Raw genomic sequence first — 26,946 nt, forward strand, 5'->3', positions numbered from 1 at the left:
TAGGAAGATGGAAGAGAGAAGAGAGAGAAAGAGGGAGAGAAGGTGGAGAGAGGGAATAATGAAGAGAGGGGAAGGTGGAGAGGAAGAAGGAGAGGGGGAGAGAATGATTAAAAAAAATTTTTTTTTAATTTCTCTCCCCTTCCCGCCCCAAGTTGTCTGCTCTCTGTTTCCATTCGCTGTGTGCTCTTCTATTTTTTTGCTCCCAGTCCCTGGTTGCTGTTCCCTTGAGACAAGCTACACTTTGGTTTTTTTCCTTTGGTCCTTCTGAGATTCCTGTGTATCCTAGAAATAAACAATCGATTTCTTGTCCTAGCTTGCATGGTCCTCTATCTCTTGGAACCAAAACAACTTTAATTAAAATACCTTAGACAGTCCCTTGTGGGACTAACTATTCCCTGTGATCAACACAAGATAAGAGTTGAATAATTCAAACCCTGGTTATTCATAAAGAACTTGGAATTTGTTAGAGAAAGAATGCATTTATTCCTTAAGTACACTACTCATGGAGGACACACACAAAGCATTGTGATTCAGTTGGACTCACCCACTTTTAATCTGCCCGTGACCTCCCCTTCCGAGTTGCGGGCATTTACAGTCACGTTCTGAGTTGACTGTAGAAGCAGAGAGGAGTCCTAAGGCAGAGGGATTTATAAAATCAGAAAAATGCATACTAGTCAAAATGCTTGTATCTTTATATTTGCATGTAAATTAGGGTTTATATAAAATAATTTCTCCACAGTTGCAGAATTTGTGATCTTTTAAATTTGTACGGTAAATATACTAACAAAACTTTTTACAGTAAAATATAATAGTCCCAAGGGCTTGTAATACTTGTGTGTCCTGGGTACAGTGTGCCAAAGCAATTCTCAAGGTGAAGATCTAGTACATTCAAGTTTTGATCAGTGCATTTTCTCTTCCAAAGAATTAAAATTTTGCTTTTGTCAATTTATATCCAGGATATAAATATACTTTAAGAAAATAAACCAGAATGGTTAGCTATTCCACAACAAATACCATGCTATTTATTTTCAAAATGTAAAGGTTTCTCACAATTTCCTCTATGTTTTAAAGAATTTGTAGGAAAACATATATGTTTTTTTTGAAAATTTTGTTGGAAGGTAACGTGACTTTATGAGCATGTCTGTGCTTCCTGGGGCGTTGAGTCCCTACGTGCTGGCTTTGTTTCTCAGGTCACTGGCTTTTGTATAAATATTTTCTTCAAAAGGGGTTCAGTACAGTTTGGCATTTGGATTCAGGTGGGTTTACACTTTGCTCAGAGGAAACCAAATATCTCCCAGAGTTGTAGGAAATAATGTACTTTTTCAGATGGAAAGAAGATTCAAAATGATTGTCCTAGGGAACTCTCCATAGCATGCCAGAAATCCCTTTGTAGAAGCGGATGGATTTATTGGATTCTTAGATCTTATCCAGTGACGTGACCGTAATAGTTATTTTTTTATTATCAGAAAATAACCAGCTTGGTAATGAAAAATAAGGTGAAATAATTCACCAATAATCTTAGTACCCGTCTTCTCACCTTCCACTCTATGAAGTAGGTGCCATGTGTTATGTACAGCTGAGGAAACAGTGCATAGAAATTAAGTTAAGTCTCGTCCAAGTCACAAGCTGAAGGTGACAGTTCCATGGCTGGAGACTGATCACCGTATGCCAGCTTCTAAGCTTTTGCCTTCCATTTTTTCTGGAATAGAGGACAGATGTGGATAGAGCATGAGTTCTCCTTCCATGCCTATACTAAGTAAGTGCTCTGGGAGTCACTTCTGGTTGTCTGACCCAACAACCAAATTTAAATGCTTTTCTCTTTTCTGCCTTTTACTCTAGGGCTCATAAAAGCTAAACGCTTGCTTCCCCAGCCTGTCTTGGAGCTAGTGATACCTAGGTGACAATTCTGGTCATCGAGATGTGAGTTGAAGTCTGCTAGGGATGGGATATAATTACAGACCAGAAATTGCTCTGTATCAGTAGTGACAACAAAATGATATAAATCTTCTATTTATTACTTAACAAAAGCTCTCATATTAAATTGTACTTGCTCTCAAATCTCTATATTTGAAAAAATTAACACACACATAAAAAAAACTGTACTGAAGTACAGTGGCATTAGTTCTACTTTCTAGATGAAACAGCTCTAAAGTCTTTGAATGAGTTTTTTCTGGCTTCATAATTAACTAATGACATATCCTTTTAGGAAAATTTTATGCTATTTTAGAATGAGAGCAAGTTAGATATGGAAGATGACTGGATTTTTCCATTCATCTCCATTGAGTTCTGAATGTGTTAACTGGGTACAACTGTAAATACCTCAACACTATATTTAGCCTTAGGGAGTAGATAAAACAGCCAGAGGACATGCCTTTACTCAAGAAAGTATGATCAAGATAAGAAACAACAAGAGAGAGATAACATAAAAAGAACACTGACAATATAAAGGCATATCTAGTAGGTCTCAAATGTAGAGTGCAAAATAATCCTCTGTGGCCACTTCTTATACATATTGGTAAGGACTTCAGTCTGACACACAATATCAGGAATGTCAGAGGTTAATTTAGTCATTGAAGTTACATGCATTGTAAGAATTGTATTAACAGTTACACAATTTAATGCTTTATTTACATTAAGTTATAATATTTCCTTACCATCCTTTGACTGTCTCTAGGGTCCATAGTGGTAAACCCTCTACTGTTTCTGATATTGGTCATTTGTACCTCTTTTCTTTTGTAATTATCAGAATGTTCAGAAGTTTATCAATTTTTTGATCTCTAAAGCAGACAGGTTTTGGGTTCACTGATTTTTCTTTATGGTTTTTATGTTTTCTATTTTGTTGATTTCTATTCTTTATTCCTCATATCTATTTTTATTCTTAGTTTAATTTGTACTTTTTCTAGTGTCTTGAGGAGGAAACTGAAGTCATTGTTTTTCTTTTCTAATGCAGGCATTTTAGTACTGTAAGTTTTCCTCTAAGCACTGCTTTAGCTACATCTCACAAACTTTGATCATGTTGTCTTTTTTATTTCTATTCAATTCAAAATATTAATTTCTCTTCGTTCTGACTTATGGGTTATTCAGAAATATGTTCTTCAATTTCCAAATATTTGGGAAATTTCCAGATATCTTTATTACTATTTTCTTATTAAATTCACTGTAGTCAAATAATAGACTTTGTATTATTTTAAGCCTTTTAAAACTTATTGAGCTTTGTTTATGTTCCAGTATGCTCTATCTTGGTAACTGTTCATTGTGCGTTTGAAAATGATTTTCATTATACTGTTGGGTGGAATGTTATATAAGTGTTAACTAGATCAAGTTGGTTGATAGCATTGTTCAAATCTTCCATATCCGTAATGCTTTTCTATTTGTCCTATTGATAGGGTTTTGAAATCTGATTATAATTGTGGATATTTCTATTTTTTTCTTACAGTTTTTTAGTTTCTGCTTCATATATTTTGAAGTTCTGATATTAGGTATATAGACATTTAGTTATATATTGTTGATGATTTTGCTCCCATATCATCTGAAATGACCCCCTTTATCTCAGAAATGTACTATTATTAATATAGCTATTTCAACTTTCTTTTGAGTGCTGTTAAGAGTTTATCATTCCTTCATCCTTTTAACCTATTTGTCTTTATAATTAAGGTTCTTGTAGGTAGCAAATAGTTGCCTTTTTAAAAAAATAATTCAATCTGACAATAATTACCCTTTAATTGGAGTATTTCGACTATTCACATTTAATGTGATTACTGATATTGCTTGATTTAAATCTATCATCTGTTACATAAATGAGCCAAAGATGGCCTCTGTGTAGTAGCCCTGTTTGTTGTTTACTTCTTCACAGCAGCCTGGGACCAATAGAAATGCTAGTGCCAAACAAATTTTTACATTTGGATAGTATTTATTGCTGTGTCTTCAAGCTCACTAAACTTTACTTCTTTAGTGCCCATTCTACTCTTAATCTCATCCACTGACTTTTTAAAAAAAATCTCAGGGGAATGGATATAGCTCAAGTGGCTGAGTGCCGGCTTCCCATACAATGTCCCAGGTTCAACCCCCGGCCCTGGTACAAAAAAACAACAACCAAAAAACCCAACAAAACTCACCAAAAACAACTCAGATATACTTTTCATCTCTAGAAGACCAATCCAGGTCTCATCTGTCTCTCTTCTCTTTAGCATGTTTATCTTTTCTCTTTCTATCTTGGTGCACAGATGGAATAGACATTTCTTGAGCTTTGTTCTGGGACACAGTTAGGTCACTTGGAAAACTGTGATACTTTCAAGTCTTCCTTTTAAGTTTTATTAAGACTAGAGCAACATCATTTTAGGGCTGGTTTTGAACCATTACAGAGCCAGATACTTCTGGTTACGCTATCTGGCACCCCATGAATTAGGAGTTTTTTATACTCTGAGGATTTATACCCTGGGGATTGTTCCTTCTGTTCTCTTCAAATGGTTATTTCCCAACCTCAGGTAGTTTCCCTACACACATGTCGATAAATACTTACCTACAGACTGGGGTCAGTGGAAGGAGTGGGTGAACTCTGCAATCTCGGGAGCTCTGTCAAATGGTTATTTCCCAACCTCAGGTAGTTTTCCCTACACACATGTCGATAAATACTTACCTACAGACTGGGGTCAGTGGAAGGAGTGGGTGAACTCTGCAATCTCGGGAGCTCTGTCAGTGTGCAGTTCCTCTAGGGTACTCTGTGTCCTGTGAACTCTAGCTTCCTTGCTCTCCCTGGACTCCCAACGGTCTCAACTCAGGGAGACCACCTACCTCTGCATAGCTACCCACCTTCACCTGCACTGCAACCTGGAAACAGCTCTCCAGGCAGTAACTTGGTCAACCCTAGCCCTAATCACTTGTTTTCCTTTTTAAGAGAAAACTGGAAGTTCTGAGCTGCCTATTGTTCAGTTTTTGAGAACTAGTGTTTCATGGTTATTGTTTTTTGTTTTTTTTACTAGTTGTTTGGAGGATAAACCTGATCCCTGTTACTTCTGAAAACAGAAGTCTACCCTATTATACCTGTGATGTTCTAATTTCTTGTTCTTTTAATGAAAGTTACTCCAAAGATAGCTTTCTCTCTTTGAGAATCCTAAAATGTTTTTGCAGTCATTTTCAGGTTTCTTGACCATTTCTTTGGTTGGAGGTCAGTTTGTTTTGTTTTTGTAAAGTTCATTAAGTTTTTTTGGTAAATTTCATTAAGTATCTTTTAGGTGAACTTTTCCTCACATGGTTTGAAGTTTCAACTTTCAAGCTCTGGTCATGTAGACAAACTTTTCTTTCTGCACTCAACACAGCCTAATGGTTTTGCTCCTTTCCACCAGCCCTAGGGTCTCAGTCTTATAGGGGTTCAGGGTTCCAGTCCTCAGACACATCCAGGTCTTGTCCTGGCACCTTTTCTGCTATGCCCCCTGAGATGCAGCTGCATTTAAGCGTGATCAGAAGTTGCAGCAATTTTCTGTCTCTCGCCACTGTCTCAAATAATGGGGCTGGCCGGAGTCCCCATCTCTGGAAGAAACACTTTGGTCTCTTTTACTTTCCATTGCTTTTTTTCCGCCCCCTCCAAGGGTCTTTATTCCAACCTGCAGAGACAGTTTCAGCAACCTGGCCTGGCCCTCTGTGGCCTCCTGCGTGGGACTATGCTTTAAGTCCAGGTGCTTTTGGAGGCTCGCCTATTGTCAAACATCTTGTGGAGAATGGATTGTCAGCATCTCTGGGCACCCCAGGGCAAATCAATAGCATTTGTTTCTCTTGTTTGCTTTTTTCCTAATGGAATAAAGAGAGATCTTCACCTCACATAGACATCTACAAGAGCCTTCAACCAAGAGGAAGGATCCAGTGCGGGGCTGCAGGGCCTCCCAGGTGTGCGGGAAGCCCAGGAGGCCTGGGCTCTCCCTGAAGTCCCTCGGGGCAGGCAGGCAACCTCAGGGCAGGCAGTGCTGGGCCAGCGCTGAGAGTGGGTCTCCAGCAGTCCTTTCCTTCTGAGGAGCAGACTGGTTAACTTGGCATTGGTTTTAAACATCTACTTCTTCTCAGGGCTGTGAGCCTTGTGGACAATTCCTTCAAGTCAAATGTTAGCACAATGTGCTTCATATTTTTCAACATGGCTATATATTTTTAAGATAACTTCTAATTTTAGGACAATTGCTGTGTATTTGGGTTCATCAGCAGAGTGGATAAATTGAAATTATGGACTTAAAGTATAATCTGGACTGGACCTCAGATAGTGCTTTTGAAATGTTACCAAGTTCAGTTGTTAGAGGTCAGAGCACCTTAATGAATTACACTTCTAATGACGTTTTCCCAGGCCAACAATATAGATGAATGGATTGTATAAAATTTTGCAAATAAGATTTCTTTTCTGTACTTTCATGGAAATTACTTCCTAGACCCATCTTTGAAAAAATTAATATATCAGTGCATATAGAAATTACAAGACATAATTTATTCATAATTTTATTCAGTGACTATTATTGGAGAGTCATTAGTTACAAAATACTGTATAGCTCACCACATTTAAAATGTTACCTTAATTTTGTGTTGATTGATATATCCTATTAACACAATATTAAGAAGTTTAGTAGGTGATTACCTGATGTTATTTTGTATAATTTTGCTCCCGTTTTTCTAAAAAGTATACGGGAATAAGTCTGCTAAGAAAACTAAAAGTAGTTATTAATTCCAGAATATTAACTGTGCTATGATCTGGTCACCAGATTTCATTTACAGGCCTTTCTACCAGTCTGATTTCTTCCAAAATTTGGGGGGCAGGGATCAGCCAAAGAAGGCTAAGTTCTAATACGTGAATTCTTTGTTCATATCTGCATTCTTCTTTTACAAAAACTTGCATTAATTTACCACATCTCCATATGTCAGGGGTATTTGACACACTGAAATGCCATCACGATTAATGTAAGTCTATTAGCTAAAGACGCGCAGACTCATACACGTATCAGCCAATCCTGTTGCTGGCCTTTTGCCTCCTTACTACAACTAAGCTATTTCTAGAAGTAACAGAACAGTGCCTCATAACTACTTTCTGCTTTGCTCTCACTCAAATCTGTCTTTTGCAGTCACTATTTATGTACACGTTTTATGCCGTATCATTCTGCAGTTGTTAGTGCTGCTTGGTCGTGGCACCAGTGCCTATTTTAGATGTGTGTTTTATCTCTAGCAAGCCTGCCTCTTTCTCAGTGGCAGGACTTTTATTTCCTTTGTAATTTTCCTCTAGTAGCTGGTGCTGAGCTCTGAAGATGGGAGGTGCTGAAATATCCTGTCCTAACCAGAAATATGTAAGGAAATAAGTGTTCCAACATCTCACAAGTTATGGGCTACAAAGTTTTAATGTTTGGATAAAATCATCTATTAAATCCAGCACAATGTTTCTCTACTATAAAGTTCATAGTATCACATCAGGAAAACAGAAACATTACAAATAACGGCTAGCTGAATTTGCCATCAATTCCATGGAAGTAAGTGATATATTGAGGCAGATTTACTTTTAAAGTCACTCAATTACTTAATGATGATGTTTAATCCACTCTTAGAGAGACTGACAGGATCAAAATCTGTAGTTAGTGTAGTCAGTACAGAGCATACTAATAAGAAACTAGTTTAGGCTTCTCAGATAATTTAAAATGCTATGAAATCAGTAGACTTAAGTTATTTGCACAAAAGGAAAGTTTTTGGTAAGGGTTTCTATTTCGAAAACCTTTAGTTTATTATGACCTAAATTACTGAGGCTGCAAGATTCCATTCTGAAGCACAGGAAAATGGAACTGCTTTGGAATGTAACAGAGGTAAGGCCTACAACATAATAGCTAACACTTTTGTAAAAGTATAACATTATTATGTGTACACGTATACACGCTTAAGAATGCTCCTCTGAAAAAACACATCGGATTTCTGCGTTTAACCATTATTCATTTTTTACAAAGTACAAATTACTGAAATGCTTCGTTGTTTACTTACCACTCTGGAGTGTATTTCTTTGGCGTACAATGGGAATAAAAATTCAGATTCCCCTTCTAGGCGAAGCCCATCCTTCGTAACACGTAAGTGGCCCATTCCTGTCTATTAAAAAGACAACATAACGGAGTTTGTTGCTCTCATTTTTCACTTCTTAGTTTTAACTTAAGTTATGAGTGTATTTTCATAGCTTTTCTGTCAGTTCTTTCTCTATTTTTCCTAAACACCATATTTAAAACGTGAATATTAATATTTAGTATTTTATTAATGTTGTATAGAGAACTACTTAGAAGATAGATTTAAAGAATCATTTTATAAACATCCAGGAATCTACTACCCAGATAAAGGAAAATAATCTTACCATTACTACTACTTTTGATTAAAAAAAAAACAACTTTGTGGTTGTGGTAAATAGGGTTATGTACCTTAGAAACACATGTTCTTAATTTTAGTCTGTGTCCCTGTGGGCATAAACTCATTGTAAATAGGACTTTTGAAAGTTATTTTTGTTAAGGTGTGCCCCAATGGAATGAGGGTGTGTCTTAATCCAGGGCACTGGAGGTCTTATAAAGAGAAGCTGGAAGTCACAGGTGCCAGAAAGGACAGGACAGCACCATGTAAGGGGACTGGGAATACAAGCCACAGAACCCCAAGGACTGCTGGCAGCAGGCACCCACTGACCAGCAGGTATCATGGCTTTGCAAATGCCCTGATTTGAACTTCAGGCCTCGGAACCTATAATCTAATAAATTCATGTTACTTAAGTCAAAACCAGTTTGAGGTAGTTGTGACAGCAGCTCTGGCTAAGACTGTAAGACTGTAGTAAAATATACATAACAGAGAATTTGCTATTTTTAACCAGTTCAACTGTACAATTAAGTGGCATTAATTGCACTCATAATGTTGTATAACCGTTACCATTATCCCAAAAACTTTGTCACCCCAAAGAAAAGCTCTGCATTCACTAAAGAAAACGGAAGCACTCCCTCTCCCTAGCCTCTGGTAACCTCTAATTTATTTCTGTTTGCCCATTCTAGGAGTTTCAGATAAGTGGGAAAAATTTTTTTAAGTTTGTCTCAAATTTATTTTTACCACCTAATCAAGACACTCTTAAATTAATTCCAGCAGAAAGTCTAAGGAATTCATAGGTCAACCTGCTAAACACACCAGGAAAGTGTTAATATACTGGATAGTTAGAAAAACAAAGATAGTAGGACAGCTTATTTGAACTTTTGAGATAATAAAACAATATAGAAATGGGAACTCCATGAATTTTTTTCCCTCATGTTTGTAATAAGAGCGTTAATATTTAATATTACTTGCATACTTTAAGGTTTAAAGAATAAAATAAGCAAGAGAGCTCAATAATACACTTGAAATAAGAAAGGCTGTGGGAAGTAGATGTGGCTCAAGCAACTGGGCTCCCATCTACCATATAGGAGGTCCAGGGTTTGATGCCCAGGGCGTCCTGATGAAGGCAAGCTGGCCCATGTGGTGAGCTGGCCTGCACAGAGTAATGCCCTACGCAAGAGTGCTGGTCCATGAGGAGAGCTGGCACAGCAAGATAACACAACAAAAAAGAGACACAGAGGAGAGATAATAAGAGAGGCAGCAGATCAGGGAGCTGAGGTGGTGTAAGAGAATGATTGCCTCTCTCCCACTTCGGAAGGTCTCAGGATCAGTTCCTTGAGCCATCTAATGAGAATACAAGCAGATACAGAAGAACTCACAGCGAATGGACACAGAGAGCTGACAATGCGGGGGAGGGGGAGAATGGGGAAGAAATAAATAAATCTTTAAAAAAAGAGAAAGAAAGGTTGTGTTTATCTGTCTTTTTGTATATGCCTTCTTTCACTCACCATAATGTCTTCAAGGTTTACCCATGTTGTAACATGTATCAGAACTTCCTCGTATGACTGAGTAATATTACATAGATTTTATTTATCCATTCATCTGTTGATAGATACTTGGATTGTTTCTATCTTTTGGCTTTTGTGATTAATGCTGTTGTGAACATTGGTGAACAAGTATCTGTGTAAGTCCATTTTTTAATTCTCTTGTGTATATACCTAGGTGTGCAACAATTCTGTTGCAGAACCGTAACACCCTCTGTGCCTTAGATGTCTCATTTCAAGGACTCTATCAATTAACAGACCCATTAAAAAGGAGCAAAGTAAATGTAACTATTGTGCATAGTTATCCATCCATGGACCACTACTGTCATAGTCTTTCCAAAGCTGACTTTTAGGAGCAGTGGTTTCAACTCTGCACGTGATGGACCCGACCTCTTACTACAGGCACTTGGGCTTTTTCTGAGCTGCTCATCATGTGGTGATTCAGGTCAGGTTTGGCTAATGAAAAGGTTTGGAGACAAAAAGCTTGACAACTACTGTTTGAGTTTCTCACAGGCTTCAACCATGCATTTATAAAGCTATGAAGTTAAACCAAGAACATAAATATAAAATCCATCGTGTATGGGTTTTTAAGCAAACATCTCCGTGAAGAATTTTATATCTTTGAGGCAATTGGCTCTGAGCTAAACCAAAGCTGAATTTTAATATTATAAATTCAAATCTAAAAATCTTCCACTGACTTTCTGGGTTCATGTGAACAAATGCCAGCTGTTTTCTGGGGTCCATTTTGCTACATTAGGAAAAAGAAATATAAACTAATGCTAATCTAACTTCTGAAGTAGCTAATTAACATAATCAGAATACTAAAGCTAACAGTTCCTTCTCTGTTAACTTTCCTTATTTATAAACAGAGGGAACTGAGAAGACATAAGTATACTTTCACTCATAAAATGGTATGGATTTAATTAAAGGAGTTTATAAACTCCTGCAAACATCAAGTCATCATACTAATGCTTGAAAACAAAACGTGGCTATCTGTGTTTAGTTTAAGTACATTGAGTTATACTGAGTAATATTTTATAAAGAAGATTTACCGTTTGTATTGAACATTTCTGTATCCACAACACAATCATGATACAGAAAGGTTCTATCAGAAAAATAAATTCCTGTTTCCCCTGCAGTCAACTCCCACCCATACTCCCATCCCTCAGCAACTACTGATCTATTTTCTCTTCCTGTAATTTTGCCTTTTCCAGAATGTCATAGATGGAATCATACGGTATATAGTCCTTTGAATCTTGTTTATTTCACTTAGAATGTATTTGAGATTAATTCATATTAAATCAAGAGTTTGTTTTTATTTAAAGTATTATTCCACTGTATGACGGTACCAGTTTTTTCACACATTTATCAGCTGAAGGGCATTTGGGTTGTTTTTGATGATTATGAACAAGATTGCTTATAACCTTTGTGTGTTATTTTCTGTGTGAATATAGTTTTCGTTTCTGTTATATAAATGCCTAGGAATGGGATTCCTGGGCCATATGATAGGTATATGTTTATCTTAATAAGAAGTAACTGCCAAACTGCTCTGTTTTACAAAGTAGCTATACCATTTTGTACTCCTATGAGGAATATATTCTTATATTGATACTTTCTTGGCAGCACTTGGTATTGCTAGTTTTATTCCCCAATTCTAGTAAGTATGTAGTTATATCTTGGTTATAATTTGTATTTTCATAGTGACTAATGTTTAGAATTTGTACTTTTTGCCATCTATATATCTTTAGTAAAATATCTGTTTAAATTTTTGCCCATTTTTGAGCTATTTTGTGTTTTATTATTGAAGTATCAGGGTTCTTAATGTATTTTGGATATGAATCCCTTGTTGGACATTTAATTCAGAAATCTTTTCACTTAGTCTGTGGCTTGTCTTTTCATTCCTTTAACTGTACCTTCTGAAGAGTAAAAGTTTAGGTTTAGGTTTGAAGTCCGATTTATCAATTTTCTCTTACAGATCATGCTTTTGATATTTATAGGCAATCTTTGCTTAAAATCAAGGATAAAGATTTTCTTCTAATTTTCTTCTAGAATATTTATATTTTAGGTTATACACTTAGGTCTATGATCAATTTTGAGTTAACTTGTGTATGAGAATCAGATTCATTATCTTGCATATGGTTATCCAATTATTCTAACACCATTTGGTGAAAAGTATATCATTCTCCATTGAACTACATTTATACCTTTGTCAAAAGTCAACTGACCATGTTGTCATTTCTGAAATTTCTACTTTGTTCGATTGATCTGGGTCTATTCTTTTGCCAATACTTCACTGTATTAATTATTCTAACTTTAAATGAAGTTGTATAGTGTATAGTGTAAATTCTTTGATCTTTTTCAAAATTATTTTGGCTATTCTAGTTCCTTTGCCTTTAAAAATAAGTTTTAGATCTTGTAGGATTTACAAAATTCTTGCTGGGATTTTGATCAGCATTGTATTGAATATAAGTATCAATTTGGGAAGACTGATATCTTAAAATTGAGTCTTCCAAAATATGAACACTGTCTGCCTCTCTACTTCCTTAATTTCTTTTCAGTGTTTCATAGTTCTCAGAATACAGATCTTTCTTGCACAGTTTTGCTTGATTTTACTTAAAGACTTCATGCATTTTGGTGTCACTAAAAATGGCTTTGAGTAATTTTATACCAGCTTTCATTGAGTTAGTACTGATGTGGTATATTTTTTTCCATCTTTCATTTTCAGGCTTTCTCAGTTGACTTCTTTAAATTGTCTCTTGTAAGCAGTATATAGATTTAAAAAAAATGCAATTTGATAATATCTATTAATAGTAGAATTTAATGTTTATGGTCATGGCAATTACCAAATATTCAGATTGATTTCTACTATCTTATTTAGTGTTTACTTTAAAACTTTACACTGGTTTACATAGTGAGCTCAGGATGACCTGACAATCTGGCACTTTTTTTTATGGAGGTACCTTGTATATGGGAAGCAGGTGCTCCACCACTGAGCTACATCCGGTCCCCAAGGAGAGTTGTTTTTCCATTTGTTTTTATTTTGTTTTTAGGAGGTACCAGGGATCTAACCTGGGACCTTGTTCTGGGAAGCAGGTGCTCTATCATTTGAGTGACATCTGTTCTCCAGTAAAATGATCTCTTGATATGTAACATCCAGGCCAAAGCTCTCTAAGAATTCTATTGTTCTGAGAATCTAAGGGATACAGACTTCCACTGAGGTCAAGTGTTTGTTCTTAAAAAAGTTAGAACAATGGATGTTAGGTTCTCCTCTAAGGATTTAAGGCTATTGTCACAAATCAAAGAAACAGAAAAGTCAAACACACTATGAGCCTGTGCATGGCTGCAAGTGGACAGAGATTTAGGAAATACAACCTCAGGGGCCAATTCCCTTTAAAGGTGTAAAGCCTTTCCATGGCATGAGATTGGACATAAGGAGATTGGAAGAAAGACTGAATCCTCATGCCTGAGGCTTCAGCTCTCCTAGCAGGTGGCACTCTTAGTTGTAAAGAGACTCAACTGGGGTGACAACTGACTTTCCTAGTGCTGAGGCAAACTTCATTAAGTGGGATGGCAATTGTTTTATTAAAGGCATGTGAATCTTTTAGTACCAGGAAGTTTAAGTAAGTTTTACATGATTTATAATGTTAATGTTTTTTGTCAGAAAAATCTGTGTATGTCATATTCTATGTATTTTCTGCATATGAACAATTAAAATTTTACGAATGTGCAATTGAGCTCTTTCTCTTTGTTTTCCTGCTTTTCCCTTCTCCTTGCACTTCCCTTCCCACACAATCCCAAGACAATTAAATGGGGCAGAAAAAGTCAGCTTCTGTGACAGAAGATGAGGGATCTGCAGGGGCTCCCAAGCAGGGCACAAAGGAAACCCATGAAGGGGTGGGACCTATGTGTGGGTGTCAGCCTGTAGGGGTGAAAGGGCACCCATGAAGAGGAGGAAACAGCAGTGAGTGTCAGAGCCTACGAGTGAGAACTCCTGGCACTGAAGCCACCCAGGGCAGGGCGTCCAAGCCTGGAATAGGGGGGCGCAACCACGTGGGGGAGCAGGTGATGGCAGAAATAGAGTAAGGGACAAACATACACGTGAAAGGGAATTGACTGAACAAGTAAACTAAGAAAAATGGGGACCAAGTTTCTCACTGTCAAGGATGGGAGGACCAGATCAAACCCTGTATTGGGCTGAAATTGGATGTAATGCTGGGAACTCACTCTTTTCCATATATACGCTGTGTGTGTGTGTGTGTGTGTGTGTGTGTGAGTGATACATATCCTCCGAGGGGGCCTGGGAGCAGCAATAACCCATTAGCAATGAACTTGCCTGGCACTTGAATCTTAGCTTGTGAAATAATGTTCTCCATTAAAAGGAACAATGGCTCCTTGGAGAAACAGCTCATTTCAGGGCTGGAGTGGAGAAAGGGCAGGATAAGCCTGGACAATCATGTGCGTAGAAACAAGGAATGATTCAAAGAGCAGGGACAAGTCGACAGGAAGGAAAGCCAGCTTCAGAGGATCCTGCCAGCCAAGGCAGGGACAATGTGAATATCCAGATGGTGATTGCTATGGATTAGTGCAGCCATCGATAAGGCAAAGCCTTATCTGCCAATTCAGGCAGATCAAAGTAACTAAAGGGAAAGCTTGTTGAAGAACGGGCTACTCACATCGTCACAAAAATGGATTCATAGTTAAGGGAAAACAGTAATTGTCCAGTGGAGAACCCTGGCTCTTTCATCAGGTGCTCAGAGTAAATAGTGATGAGACAAATTGGACATCTGCTCTGCAGATGATAAATCCTGAGTTCCAGAAGGTGGCGTAGAAGGGTTTCAAGAGTTGGGGAGGGTTGGGGATGGAGGACAGGACAGTGGACAATACAGAGTAATGAAGGTTCAAGTGCAGGAGATGAGAGTTTCTCATGGACAGAAACTTAGAGGGAAGGAGGGCAACCGGCATTAACTGCAGTGGGCCACAGGCAGATCGTGGTGGCAAGGCTGGGAATGTGGGGGTGTGGAGGGGAATGCAGCTGATGCTCCCTCTTCACCCTGCCATTGAAAGGGGTTCTGAGAAGTGTCTGAAGCCTCAGTGCAGTTCCACCCTTGTCCCGTGAGGAGGGGCAGGCTTGCTTTCCCTGGACCCTGTGGTTTGAGTGTGGCCCACCATCTTTGTGCTTTGTTGTTGCATACTGCTTACAGCTTTCTGAATACACCAGATTCTTTCCTGCTGCCATGTCTCTGCTCATACTGTTGGCTTGGCATGAATAACATTCCTACTTTCTTATATGCAAATTCTTATTAATTTCTCAAGGCTCATTTCAGTTACACCTGTACCATCATAGCACCCTTCCTGTACCTCTATATTAGCTATTTGTCTCCATCAAATTATTGGCCTCTCTTCCTGCCCAGAGGTGGAGTCTAATTCCCCTCCCCTTGAATTTGGGTAATCGAAAATGTGGCATTGGTGTGGAGAAAGTGGCCATAGTGGCTGCTGGGGGTAGGGAGTGGGAGGAAGAGATGTGATGTGGGGGCATTTTTGGGGGTCAGAGTTGTCCTAGGTGGTGCTGCAGGGACAGTTACCAGGCATTGTATGTCCTCCCATGGCCCACTGGGTGGACTGTGGGAGAGTGTGGGCTATGGTGTGGACCATTGACCATGAGGTGCAGTGGTGCTCAGAGATGTATTCACCAAATGCAATGAATGTCTCACGATGATGGAGGAGGTTGTTGTTATGGGGGGAGGAGTGGGGTGAAGGCGGTGGGGGTATATGGGGACCTCATATTTTTTTAATGTATCATGAAAAAAATAAAGACCAAAAAAAAAGACAAAAAAAAAAAGAATGCAGGAGCTGATGTGTCAGTCTGGGACTTCTGCCTGGGCCTCTGGGAACACTCTAGAAGCCATGAGCTACCATGTGAGAAACTCAGTTAGTTAACTTGAGACTACCATGCCGAGAGACTAAATGTAGGCTCTTCGGTCAACGTTTCTAGCTCAGCCCAGCCTCCCAGTCAAGTCCAGCCTCCCATTATGCAGTGGCCCAGACATGTGAGAGGAGTCATCTCAGGCAGTTCAAACCAGCCCCGTATCAGTTAACAACACACTGGGCAGAAAAATTGTCCAGCTGAGCCCTACCCAGCTTCCTGACCTCAAAAATCAAAAGATAGGATGAAATGACTTTTGTCTTAAGTCATTATATTGGAGTAATAGGTTTCACAGCAAAGGCTAAGTAGAGCATCCCCTGAACGCAGAGATCAATTGCAAATATTCTCATCCCTTGGTTTCATGCCTGGCACACAAGTGCTGGTTTGCAAGGTTAAACTATTAAGTTACCTGTTGTAAGAAAAAACCAAAACCAAAAAACAGTTCAGCCAATAAAAACCCAATTATCAGCTGGATCCTGTATTATAGCATATCATCAGTTTAACCTTTATATAACATCTCAGTGCTTGCTTGCTTTCAAGGTTTTACTTGGTATAACTTCTAATGCGATTCTGCCCTCATTCATTTGGCAAAGAACACTTGTTAGCAGAATTCTGACTGTTCTTCTCCCACGATGCACTCTCAGTGGGCTCAGCACTTCTGAGTAATAGCAAGGGGCAGGGAGAATAATCCAGGAAGGAAAATGCCTCCCCAGGCAGTTTACACAGAACACTAGAAGCTCTGCAAGCCAGAGTCCCTTTCATGGGGGGAGAACATGCAGCAGGTAGATCAAGCAAGACAACGTCACTCCTCAGTAAATTCTCCCCTTTCTCCCCTATTACCTGGACTTTTAACTGTAGCAGAAACCCTTCTGAATGTCAAAGTCTGAGTTACAAGATCATGTGTGATTCTGCCCTCCAATCATTATTTTCTCCCGTGACAACAAAACTGGTATATGCCCTAATCAACTTTCCCTGAAACCCTAACTATATTTGGCCAATATTCCATTGTTTTCAACTTCCCTCACTTTATCTGAGCATTTCATATTTCTGTAAGCTTTTCCCCCTTCATTTCTTTTTTTAAACTTTTTAATTGAAATATATCACTCATACATAAACATACATAAACAATAAATGCATAATAGTTGTGAACTTAAAAACAAACATATAACATCAAACAAACATATAACATCTCACCGTACCACCAATACCTTGCATTGTTTTTAAACCTTTTTAACTAAGGATTAAAGAGCATTGTCAAAATGTTAAAACAAATCAAAAAAGCCCTAAATAACTGGAAGAACATTCCATGCTCATGGATTGGAAGACTAAATATTATTAAGATGTCAGTTCTACTCGAATTGATGTACGGATTTTATGCAATCCCAATAAAAATTCCACCAGCATTAAAGAAAAAATTGAAAACACAACCATTAAATTTATTTGGAAAGGTAAGGAGTCCTGAATAGCCAGAAACATCATAAAAAGAAAAAGAGAACCCTCACCTTCACACTATAAATCATAATACCTACCTATAGTGGTAAAAACAGCATGGTACTTCTCCTTTCATTTCTTGAGGCTTAATTAACCTGTGCATTCTCCTGGATTTACCAATTTAGCTAATCGTTTCAAATAACTAACTTTCCCTTTTTGTAGAAGACCTAGCACTGTGGTCCTTAATCACCATCTGCCCACTCCACACCTTCTGAGGGTTACCTGGGATGGCACGTGTTTTTCCTATAGCCTCCTGTATTGGTTCCCTATCGCCCCAGTACCAAATTACCACACACTTAGTAGCTGCAAGTAACACAGACTTACCATCCTAAAGTTCTTGAGGTCAGAAACCTGAATGAGTTGGCAGTGCTGTGTTCCTACTGGACACTCTAAAGGAGAATACCTTACCTTGCCCTTGGCAGCTTCTCAGGGGTGCCAGCATTTCTTGGCCTGCAGCCCAGCATCATGCCAACTTCTGCCTCCAGCATCACAGCCCCTTCTCTGCCTCTGCCTTGCCTGCCTCCCTTTTATAAAGACGCTTGTGATTCTACTGGGCCCACCTGGGTAAGCCAGGATCAGCTCTTCTCAGACCTTCTCTTCATCACATCTGCAATGTCCATTTTGCCATGAAAAGTAGCCATATAATTGCAGAGCGGGGGGATTAGGATGTGGCATCTTTAGGGGATTGCCATATTTTAGCCCACCACGCTTACTGACTGAAACGAAGTGGAAAAAGTTTCCATGGTTCTTGACAAATTTAATGTGTACTTACATCACCTGGATCTAGCTAAAAGGCAGATTCTGATCCAGTGGGTTAGCAGTGGGACCTGAGCGTCTGCATTTCTAAGACTCTAGTCCCCAGGGGCTGCTGCTGCTGCTGCTCCGTCGACCACACTGAGCAGGAAAGCTGGGGTCTCAGTTTGCCACGCTGCTCTGACACATATCACATGCTACTTCACCTAAGGATGGGAATTTAGTGGTTCATGGTTTTGGAGGCTGAAAGTCCAAAGCCAAGGCATCTGCAAGACTGGGCTTTCTTCCCAAAGCCTGTGGCGTTCTGGCGCTGGCTTGCCACGCTCCTTGGGGTTCCTTGGCTGGCATCTCTGCCTCCCGCTCCAACGGCACGCTCTCTCCTTGTGTCTACTCTTGTTTTGTTTCTGATTTCTGGCTTTTCCTGTGTGGCCTGCGTCCAAATTTCTTCTGCTTACTAAGGATGTCGGTCAGACAGATGAAGGTCCACCTGGTTCAGGCGGGCCACACCTGAACTGCATATATGAACCATAACTACACGCAACAATATGGGTGGATCTCACCAAACACGGTGTTGCGTGAACAAAGCCAGATGCAATAGAAAACAAACTACACAGCTCCATCTTGATGAAACACAAAAACAGACAAAAGTGTTCTATGCGGTTAGATGTCAGAAGAGCAGTGAAGCAGGGGTAATTACGACAGGCTGTGAGTACCAGTGGTATTTAAGATTAATTAGACACTGCCAGGCAGGACAAATTCTACTTAGCACACACACATTTGTTACAGTGTAGTAGGCTTTGTTTCAAATCCCGTATAAAAGTTGAGAAAACATTTCATCCTCATGAAAATTCTATGACAGAGGTACCATTATTTCCTTCCTTTCAGAGCAGGAAACTGAGGCACCAAGAAATTAAGCAACTTGCAAATGGTCACCAAGCTATCAAGTAGTGTTGCTGGTATTTGGGCACAGGAAGTTTGGATCTAGACCCTGTAGTCTGTGCTATCTTTTTATAAGATGTAGGGAGACTATTCTACTCAACAAAGTAATGTTTTCCCCTCATTAACCAACATTCAAATGTATTGAAATATTTGTGCGATGAAAGCAGCACAAGAACGTTCATGAGAGGTAATAAACACAGTTAAAAATAAAATGTTTTATGGGTAGCTGTCCGATTGTATGTTGAAATATTGGTTATTATGTGACAAAAGTTTTTAAATTAGTAGAATATGTTTGAGTTTACTGCCCTTTTCCAACTGAGTTCCTTTTTAATGTTTTATTTTTAAAACATTTATATTAAGTATAACACTGTCAGAAAAGTGTACAAATTATAACTGCACTAAATTTACCAATTTGTATTTCCACCGTTTATGAAATCTTTTTTTCCATTTGGTATTTATGCACCATATTGTTTGAATTATGCTTCCTTTATAGAACGTTTCAATTATCTACTAGGGCAAGTTTTCCCAAATTATTCTGCCTAGTTATGAATAAAACTAATATTAAACCTTTTCACCCTGCTTTCTCTTCTTTCATTTGGGATTTTTTCCAGGACTGTCAGTAGACTTCCTCAAATTGATAGGTTCTTAGGATAGTGAACACTGATTTTTGTGTCTTTATTTAGTCATTGTAAACTTTATTTGCTTTGGCAGTTTTTCATTTAATTCTCCTGGATTTTATAAGACAACATTAAAATTATCAGCAAATAATCTTTTTCTCGAGTAATTATCTGCTTTTTATCTATTTCTTTCCTTACTTAAATTGTCCTATTGCAGTTATCAAACATTCAGAAAAATGCTAAATTACAGTAATGTCGGCATCCTGTTCTTATTTTTGACCTCAATGGGAATTGTCTTTAGGGTTTCGGTATTAAGAATGTTTGGGCTGATGGATTGTTGTAAATTACTTTTTACCATGTTATCTTAGAAGTATCTCTCAATTTTTAGTTTATTAATAGATTTTATAAAATTGGGAATGAATTTTGATGGCACATAGCTTCTTTTTTGACCTGTGAAAGTGATGAATTAAATTAATATATTTTCTATTATCAATCATCATTGCTTTCATGAATTAAGTCCTAACTTCGTCATGGTGTATTGTTCTGTAAATATACAGCCAGCTTTGAGGTGCTAGTATCTCATTTTTAAGTGTTGTTTCTAATTTTATGACCGATATTTTCCTGTAGTTTTTTGGTGTTATGTTTTATTTAAGTTAGTTTAGTTTGGCCAACAAATAGGAAAGATTTCCATCTTTTACTATAATCTGGAATAGTTTGTAAAGAATGGTGCTTAAGCTCTTCGTTTAAAGGTTAGAGAACCTCTTAGACATTTTTTAAAAAAGAAATTCTGAGTCAAATTTTCTGTTTCTCCCCTTCCCCCACCCTTTATGATATTCTATTTACTTCCTTATTTCTATTTATTTATTTTTTTCTAGACATTCTTCCACTTAATTGATATTTTAGAACTTAGGAAAGATTTGTATTTTCATAACATTTGAAATATTTTCTATACTTTGGCTAAAGTTGCTTTTTCCCTGGGTTTGAGTTCCCAGAACTGCCACTAGTTAAAAGTTAAGTAAGAAGCCATTTAAACACTCTTTAAATCCTCTTCTGTGGACTGAGGTTAATTCTGTATCTATGCCAGTATTGCTTATAAAATTATAAAAAATGCAACTATTTGATTCTTACATGGTAGAGGGATATATTTGGTCTTTATACAGTGTTACATAAGGACAATTTCTGAAATTGAGGCTGAATCAAGGAAAGAAGTCCTTCTTTACTAATGCCTACTTGGTCTTTCTAAAATGGGAGTTGAGCAAAGTTTTCAAGAAAGCAGAAGAACATAATGGAAACACCTTCTCTAGAAAATTCAGGCAATATTTAATGGCAGATATGTAAAAAAAAGATATGAGATTTTTTAATTGGCAGATTTTATAGAAACTTGAAACTTTAATACAAAGAATGTTTAAAGGGGTTTAATAGCAATTTCCTCATTTGAAGCTACAAAAGTAGAAAGGAAACTTGGCAAATTTTAGAGAAACAATAATTGAGGGCCCAAGTGAATGCTTTGGCATGAATTATTTTGTTTGGCCACTCATATTACTGCCAAGTTCACACTTTGGTTTTTATTATTTAGTCATCCTCAGTCATTTCTCGAAACATTCTGATTTGAAACACATGCTAAAGAAATATGTATTTTGATCAACTGTTTATTTCAACTACCACTCTTTAAGATACCTCCGTAGTTTGAGCAAAGAAGTGTTGATTTCAAGTCAAATGAAATGGGTGCAAATCCTAGCTCTCATTTGCTTGCTGTGCTAGAGAACAATTAAAGTTTTTGCTGCCACTCATCTGGACATTTAGATACGAAAGTCAATATTAGGCAAACTACATATGTGTCTCAGTAAATTTTGGGATGCAACAACTTTAAGGGTGCACATTTTATAGAACAATTTACCCAAGTGCATTTGCAAGAGAATGCTGTGGTCCATTAAGAATCAGATTCTATTAACAAATAATAGACTAATCAATTTTTTTATAGTAACCACGGATCCATCACCACTACCTAAAAATCCTACAGTAACTCAGTGGCATCAAGCTAGTACGTATGTGTGTTTATGTGTGTGTGAGCATGTGTAGGTATGTGATAGAATTGTGTGAATATATATTTATTTTATTATCTGGGGTGCCAACTTAGCTATTTGGGGTACCATGTGAAAGTTATCTTCTATTTCTTCTCATGTTTTAGGATCATAAAGTATTTCTGGTTTATTTAATAATGTGTAAGGCCTGTAAATCAAGGAATTATGGAGCCTTCCTGGTCCCTCAAGAAGTTCCTTTGATATACAACTATGTACTTGAAGCATACATAACAGCAAGAGTTAAGAATGGGGCCTGATTAAAGGGTATTGGAGAATTGGAGAATGCTGTATGGAGTGTGGCTGGGCCAAGATAGCAAAGTCCTAATTTCACTTTTAGAGTCTTAGATTACTTGTGGAATGGCAATGATGAAATTTGTAATAGAGTGATTACTCTGTAGAAACATACTTAAGAATCTAGTATCCTTCATTGTTAAGACAAAGTAAATGGCCCTGTTCTGTATATCTTATTTTTTGAGTACTGTCATCTTTGCAATGTGTTATTTCATGTTTATTTTGTGCAGCTAGAATATCTGAAGTTGGTCTGATGTTCATGTGTGACAGGTGTAAATAGCACTTATGGCCATAGAGCAATAGTGACTATTGACAAACTATGACTTTGTTTTAGTTACAGCTTTAACTGCCAGTTCATGTTATTAACTTCTACTAAATCATCTGCACAGAGACCCATACTTTACCAATGTCTTAGCTATTTTTTGTCTGAAGTGTGACTTTCCACAATGAATTTATTGTGAAAAGTTTAACAGGATGACAGATACTTGCATTTTATACTGCAAATGGAATGGAGAGCAACTTTGGCCAAGGAATTTCATAATTTTGTGCCAAGCTTATTTGACATAGATCTATACATTTATTAATATAAACAATCATAATCAATATTTGTTTTTATTTTGTGTGATTTCAAAGCATCATAGATTGACCATAATTCTAATTAAAACCAAGACTCTAGCCCAGTCTGATTCCCAAGCTAATGTTCTCTCTACTGTAGGAATTCTTAACAAGGGGTCGTGAGTTTGAATTGAAATAAAAAAAAAACAACAACATTACTCTTGTGGGGATGTGTTGGTGTGGGTGTGACTATATTTATTAAACAATGCACAGTATAATGTGGACTCAGCAAGGGGGCCATGGTTTTCACCTGACTGGTAAAGGGGTCTTTGTGCAACAAAAAAGGTTAAGAACTCTTGCTCTACTATTTCATAGTATCTTTAAAGTAGATTTTTTTTTTTTACAAATAAAACCCAAACAAGTAAATGAGATTAGTTGGTTTATAACTGCAAAGTACTATCTTCATTAGCATTTATGAGAAATTATGTTACCAGAAGACATTATACAGTTTTATATTGTTGGTGGGTAATGGAAAAAAGTGAATCAATTTACTTCTAAGCACATTAATTTTGTTATAACACTACTCCATGCAACAGGAATGTGAATTATATTTGTAGTTCAAGCTGATGAATATCACATCTCCCAGGAAGTACCTATGGCTTTCTGAGACCATGTGCCAATTTGCCTTTTTATTCCTGTTGTTGAAATATGGTTAAATCACTCATATGATAGAAAAGTTATAATAAAAAGGAAAATTGAAGGCATATCCCTGGGATAAAAATTAAAACTTCAGTGCTATTTGTATCTTTAGACACCAGAAATAATAGAATTTGTATCAGTGATACCAGCGATAATGAGATTCCTCGGTACTTGGAATAGCTCTAGGTTTATCTTCCTCCTCTAAACTTCCTCTTAATAATATCTTCCCTTCTTAGAGAGAAAATGCAATTAAGTTAGTATATGTTCCTTCCTTCTGTGACCTCTGATTCAATCCCACTCTATTATGCGTAACATATAAATCAAAAATTTCCATTTACTTTTCAGACTGGAAAGCCCTGATATAATAAAATACCTTTTAAAGAGACAAAAAGAATTTGAAAAAATATATACCAAGATGATGGTTAAAAAATGCAAGTGTCATACTTTTTCTTTAATCACATCTCAGTTAATTTGAAAAACATGGGAAGGCGAGGCAGGCAGGTTCAGGACGCAGTATCAGATCCCCTAGGAGCGGACAGGCGGGCGGGGGCTGAGAAGCGCGCGGGTGGAGGAGACGGCAGGCTTGAGGTGGCAGGTGCAGACGCAGGCGCGGGGCGCGGATGGAGCAGGACGGGTGTAGACGGAGGAGGCAAGGCGGACAGGGAGCAGGAATGGTGTAGACGGAGGAGGGTAGCGGGCTCGAGGAGGCAGGTGTAGCCGGAGGAGGCAGGGCGGCCATGGAGCGGGACGGGTGTAGACGGAGAAGGACAGCGGGCTTGAGGAGGCAGGTGTAGACGGAGGAGGCAGGCATGCGTGGGGAAGGAAGGGCGCGCGGGTGTGCCTCTTCTGGGCACGGTGAATCTTTCCCCCTATATCGTGGTCTCTGTGAAAGCAAGCAAAAGGCCAAGGGCAAAACTGCTAAATTGAGGCATCAAACATACTAGTCAGGAACAGTGGAGAAGTAAGAATCTTTTCCGTAGTCTGGGTGCCAGATAAACTGGATTGCCTTCTACTCCTTTTTTTTTTTTCCCTTTTGGTAGAAATTGTTCGTTGGGGCTCACGACCGAGGTTGCCGGTGGCCTTCCTTCCCCTGACAACAAAGCTGCAGTCCTCCGGGCACGAGCCAGGCCGGTTCTGCGCAGCGTGGGCGCACTCGTGCTCGCAGCCGAGGCTGCTGGGGGCGCCTGCTCCCTGAGCCGCTCAGCCTCAGAGTGAGGGGTGGCAGAGGGGTGTGAGGAGCAAAATATCTTTAAACGGACTTTTGGAATAGTCACTAAAAATTCACATAATGACTGCAGTAAGATACGTTTTATAAACTCTCCATTCAATCTGATAAAACTCCTATCTGTAAAACATTGAACATCATAACAGGAAAGATTATTGAGTAGACTAATTTTGGTCTTGATTAAATTTGATCTCTTTAAGTTGAATGAATGAGCCAGAAGCGACTTAGGCAAAGATAATTTCAGTCACTTTTCTTTTATGAGTTAATTATTTGATAAAATGTAATCCCATTTAATTTATTTGCTGGTAAGACTAATGGTGAGATCTAGGTAATGAGGTTGACCGTTCTTCAGGGAGAATTCCCAAGTTCTTGTTTTGTATTATCTCATTCAGGCATACTCCTTATTCTGTTTTCACTTCACCCGTTAAGGAGTAGAATGTCTCTATATTACAAGACAGATCAGCACTGTCAGCCTAAAGCATTAAAAATGAGATAATAGGCGATCTTGGCAAATGAGTACAAGAAACTGTATTCTCTGACTGTAGTTTAAACTACAACAGTGCTTCTGCAGTGGGGTCCCTAAACCTGGTGAGGGGGACTTCACAGACCCCTGGGCTCCTGTCCTGACCCAACCAACCAGCACCTCTTGGGAAGAGGCTCAGCAAGATCCGTTTCCAACGACCTTCCCAGCTAACTGTCATGCTCTCCAAAGCAGGAGAGCCCCTGCTGCGGCGTCAACACTCCTTGGCTCCCTCACATTGTTCTTATTCTTTTAGCCTCGTAGTTCTCTCTTTAGTGACTTGATATTCCCCGCTACTCATTAATCGTCTTGGCTTTTCTCTGGGTTGTTTTGCCTCTGCCTCTGTCTATTCATTTACTAAAATCCATGTAACAACAGCTGACTCAACGCAGATAAGGAATGTGCAGTCGATCAGTCCCTCAATTGTGTATTTCTTTATACAACTTATATTTACAGAGCGTCCATTTTATGCTGGGTGCTCCTAGGCGGAAATGCTAGTGGGTGAGCAGATAATGAACCACCACAGAGAAATGCAGCATGCATTGTAATGTGCTGTGAACCAGAGATCCAGAAAGGGAATGACTGGAGGCTTAGACTGTGCTTGGGTGATCAGAGAACATCTGTCTGAGAAAGTCATTTTAAGCCGAGACCCTAATGGTTTATGTGTGTGTGTATGTGTGTGTATGCTTGGTTTGGAGGTGGGGGGTGGTTGTTTCTAGGCAGAGGGAATGTTTACTGTATGCCAAAACATGGAAGCAAGAGTGACCTGTTAATGGAACTACAAGAGGCCTATGGGCAATGGGGAAATGGTTTAAGACTAGACGGGAGGTAACTGGGCTGAGCTATAGGGTCCGTGGTAGAGACTGCTGGGATTTGTTGTGTTTGCCTGTGTGTCTTGCTATTGTTTTAGGTGCAATAGGAAGGGAGTACACTCATGATTTTTCATACTAAGTAAGAGTGGATACGTACATCGGAGGCATGGCCTCAGGGTCCTACAGAGAGAGCTTTAAACACTGGTCACTTCGGTCCCCACGGTGGTTGGGAGGGCCCCCAGCTCCTCCATATTGCCTTGCAAGTTTGTGATGTAGACCTTACTAAATGTCCCCTCTTTGGCAGTCTGAGAAATCAATGTTACATCTCTCAAGGGCGGATATATGGGGGACCTTCCATCAGAGAAGCAGGTCCCAGGGGAGGAGTGGCTGCATGGCTAATGTGATCATGACACCTTAGAATTCTGAGTCCCGCAAACGTAAACTAGATAGAGTTTTAAAATGTGAAATAAAGCTCTTTAACAATATAAAGGCATTTTAATGATTTTCATCTTTGCCATGAAATTAAGTATTCATAATACAAATCAGATTATCCCAAAGCTAGTATATAATACACACATTTACACTTACTCAAAGCAACAAGAGTTTTGTAAGGATAAGGTATGAACCTTGATACAGAAAAGTAAGCCAATGAAAGTTGCCCAAATCCATAAAGATAGGGTATTAGGCATAAAATCATCAGCTTTTATACCAGAAAGGACCTGGGTATCATTTGGTATGAATTTGATATTATAGAGATGAAGATATATAGTTAGTATAAAGAAGTTTTTTCATATTTTGCGAGTTTGTAAGATGCTATAGTTAACAAATGGAGATAATAGAAAATATTGCTACAAAAATGATATTTTAAGGAACTTGCATGATAATTATGCATTCAAAGACAGACTATAGTCATTTGTATATCTGCATTCTTTTCCCACTGTGTCTTCTAAAACTCTTTCGAATGATTCTATAATTATGGGGTTGAAATAAAATGCCATTTAATAACTTTCTTCCCACATTCCTTTGAATAATCACTACCGTTTAATGATAAAACATTTGTCTAAGGAAATATCTACACAGGCTGTCTGCTCACTTCTTTGCTAAATGAAAAATTCTTAATGGGAAAATGCTTGATGGAAGATATCTAATTGCTGGATTT

At 38.3% G+C, this 26,946-nt stretch overlaps 1 protein-coding gene across 2 annotated transcripts in view; it reads right to left on the bottom strand.

Annotated features, from left to right (window-relative positions):
* The window catches only part of SGCG (sarcoglycan gamma), a 157,595-nt gene that overhangs the window by 66,341 nt on the left and 64,308 nt on the right, over positions 1-26,946 (bottom strand). For both annotated transcript variants that reach the window (XM_058277057.2, XM_058277058.2), the window contains exons 3-4: positions 7,990-8,091; positions 545-632 (exon numbers count right to left, since the gene is read on the bottom strand). In XM_058277057.2, coding sequence (XP_058133040.1) covers positions 545-632; positions 7,990-8,091 — 190 coding nt within the window. The remainder of the gene's footprint in view (positions 1-544; positions 633-7,989; positions 8,092-26,946) is intronic.

Source organism: Dasypus novemcinctus, chromosome 15, assembly GCF_030445035.2.
Source record: "Dasypus novemcinctus isolate mDasNov1 chromosome 15, mDasNov1.1.hap2, whole genome shotgun sequence".
In the NCBI taxonomy this organism is placed as follows: Eukaryota; Metazoa; Chordata; class Mammalia; order Cingulata; family Dasypodidae; genus Dasypus; species Dasypus novemcinctus.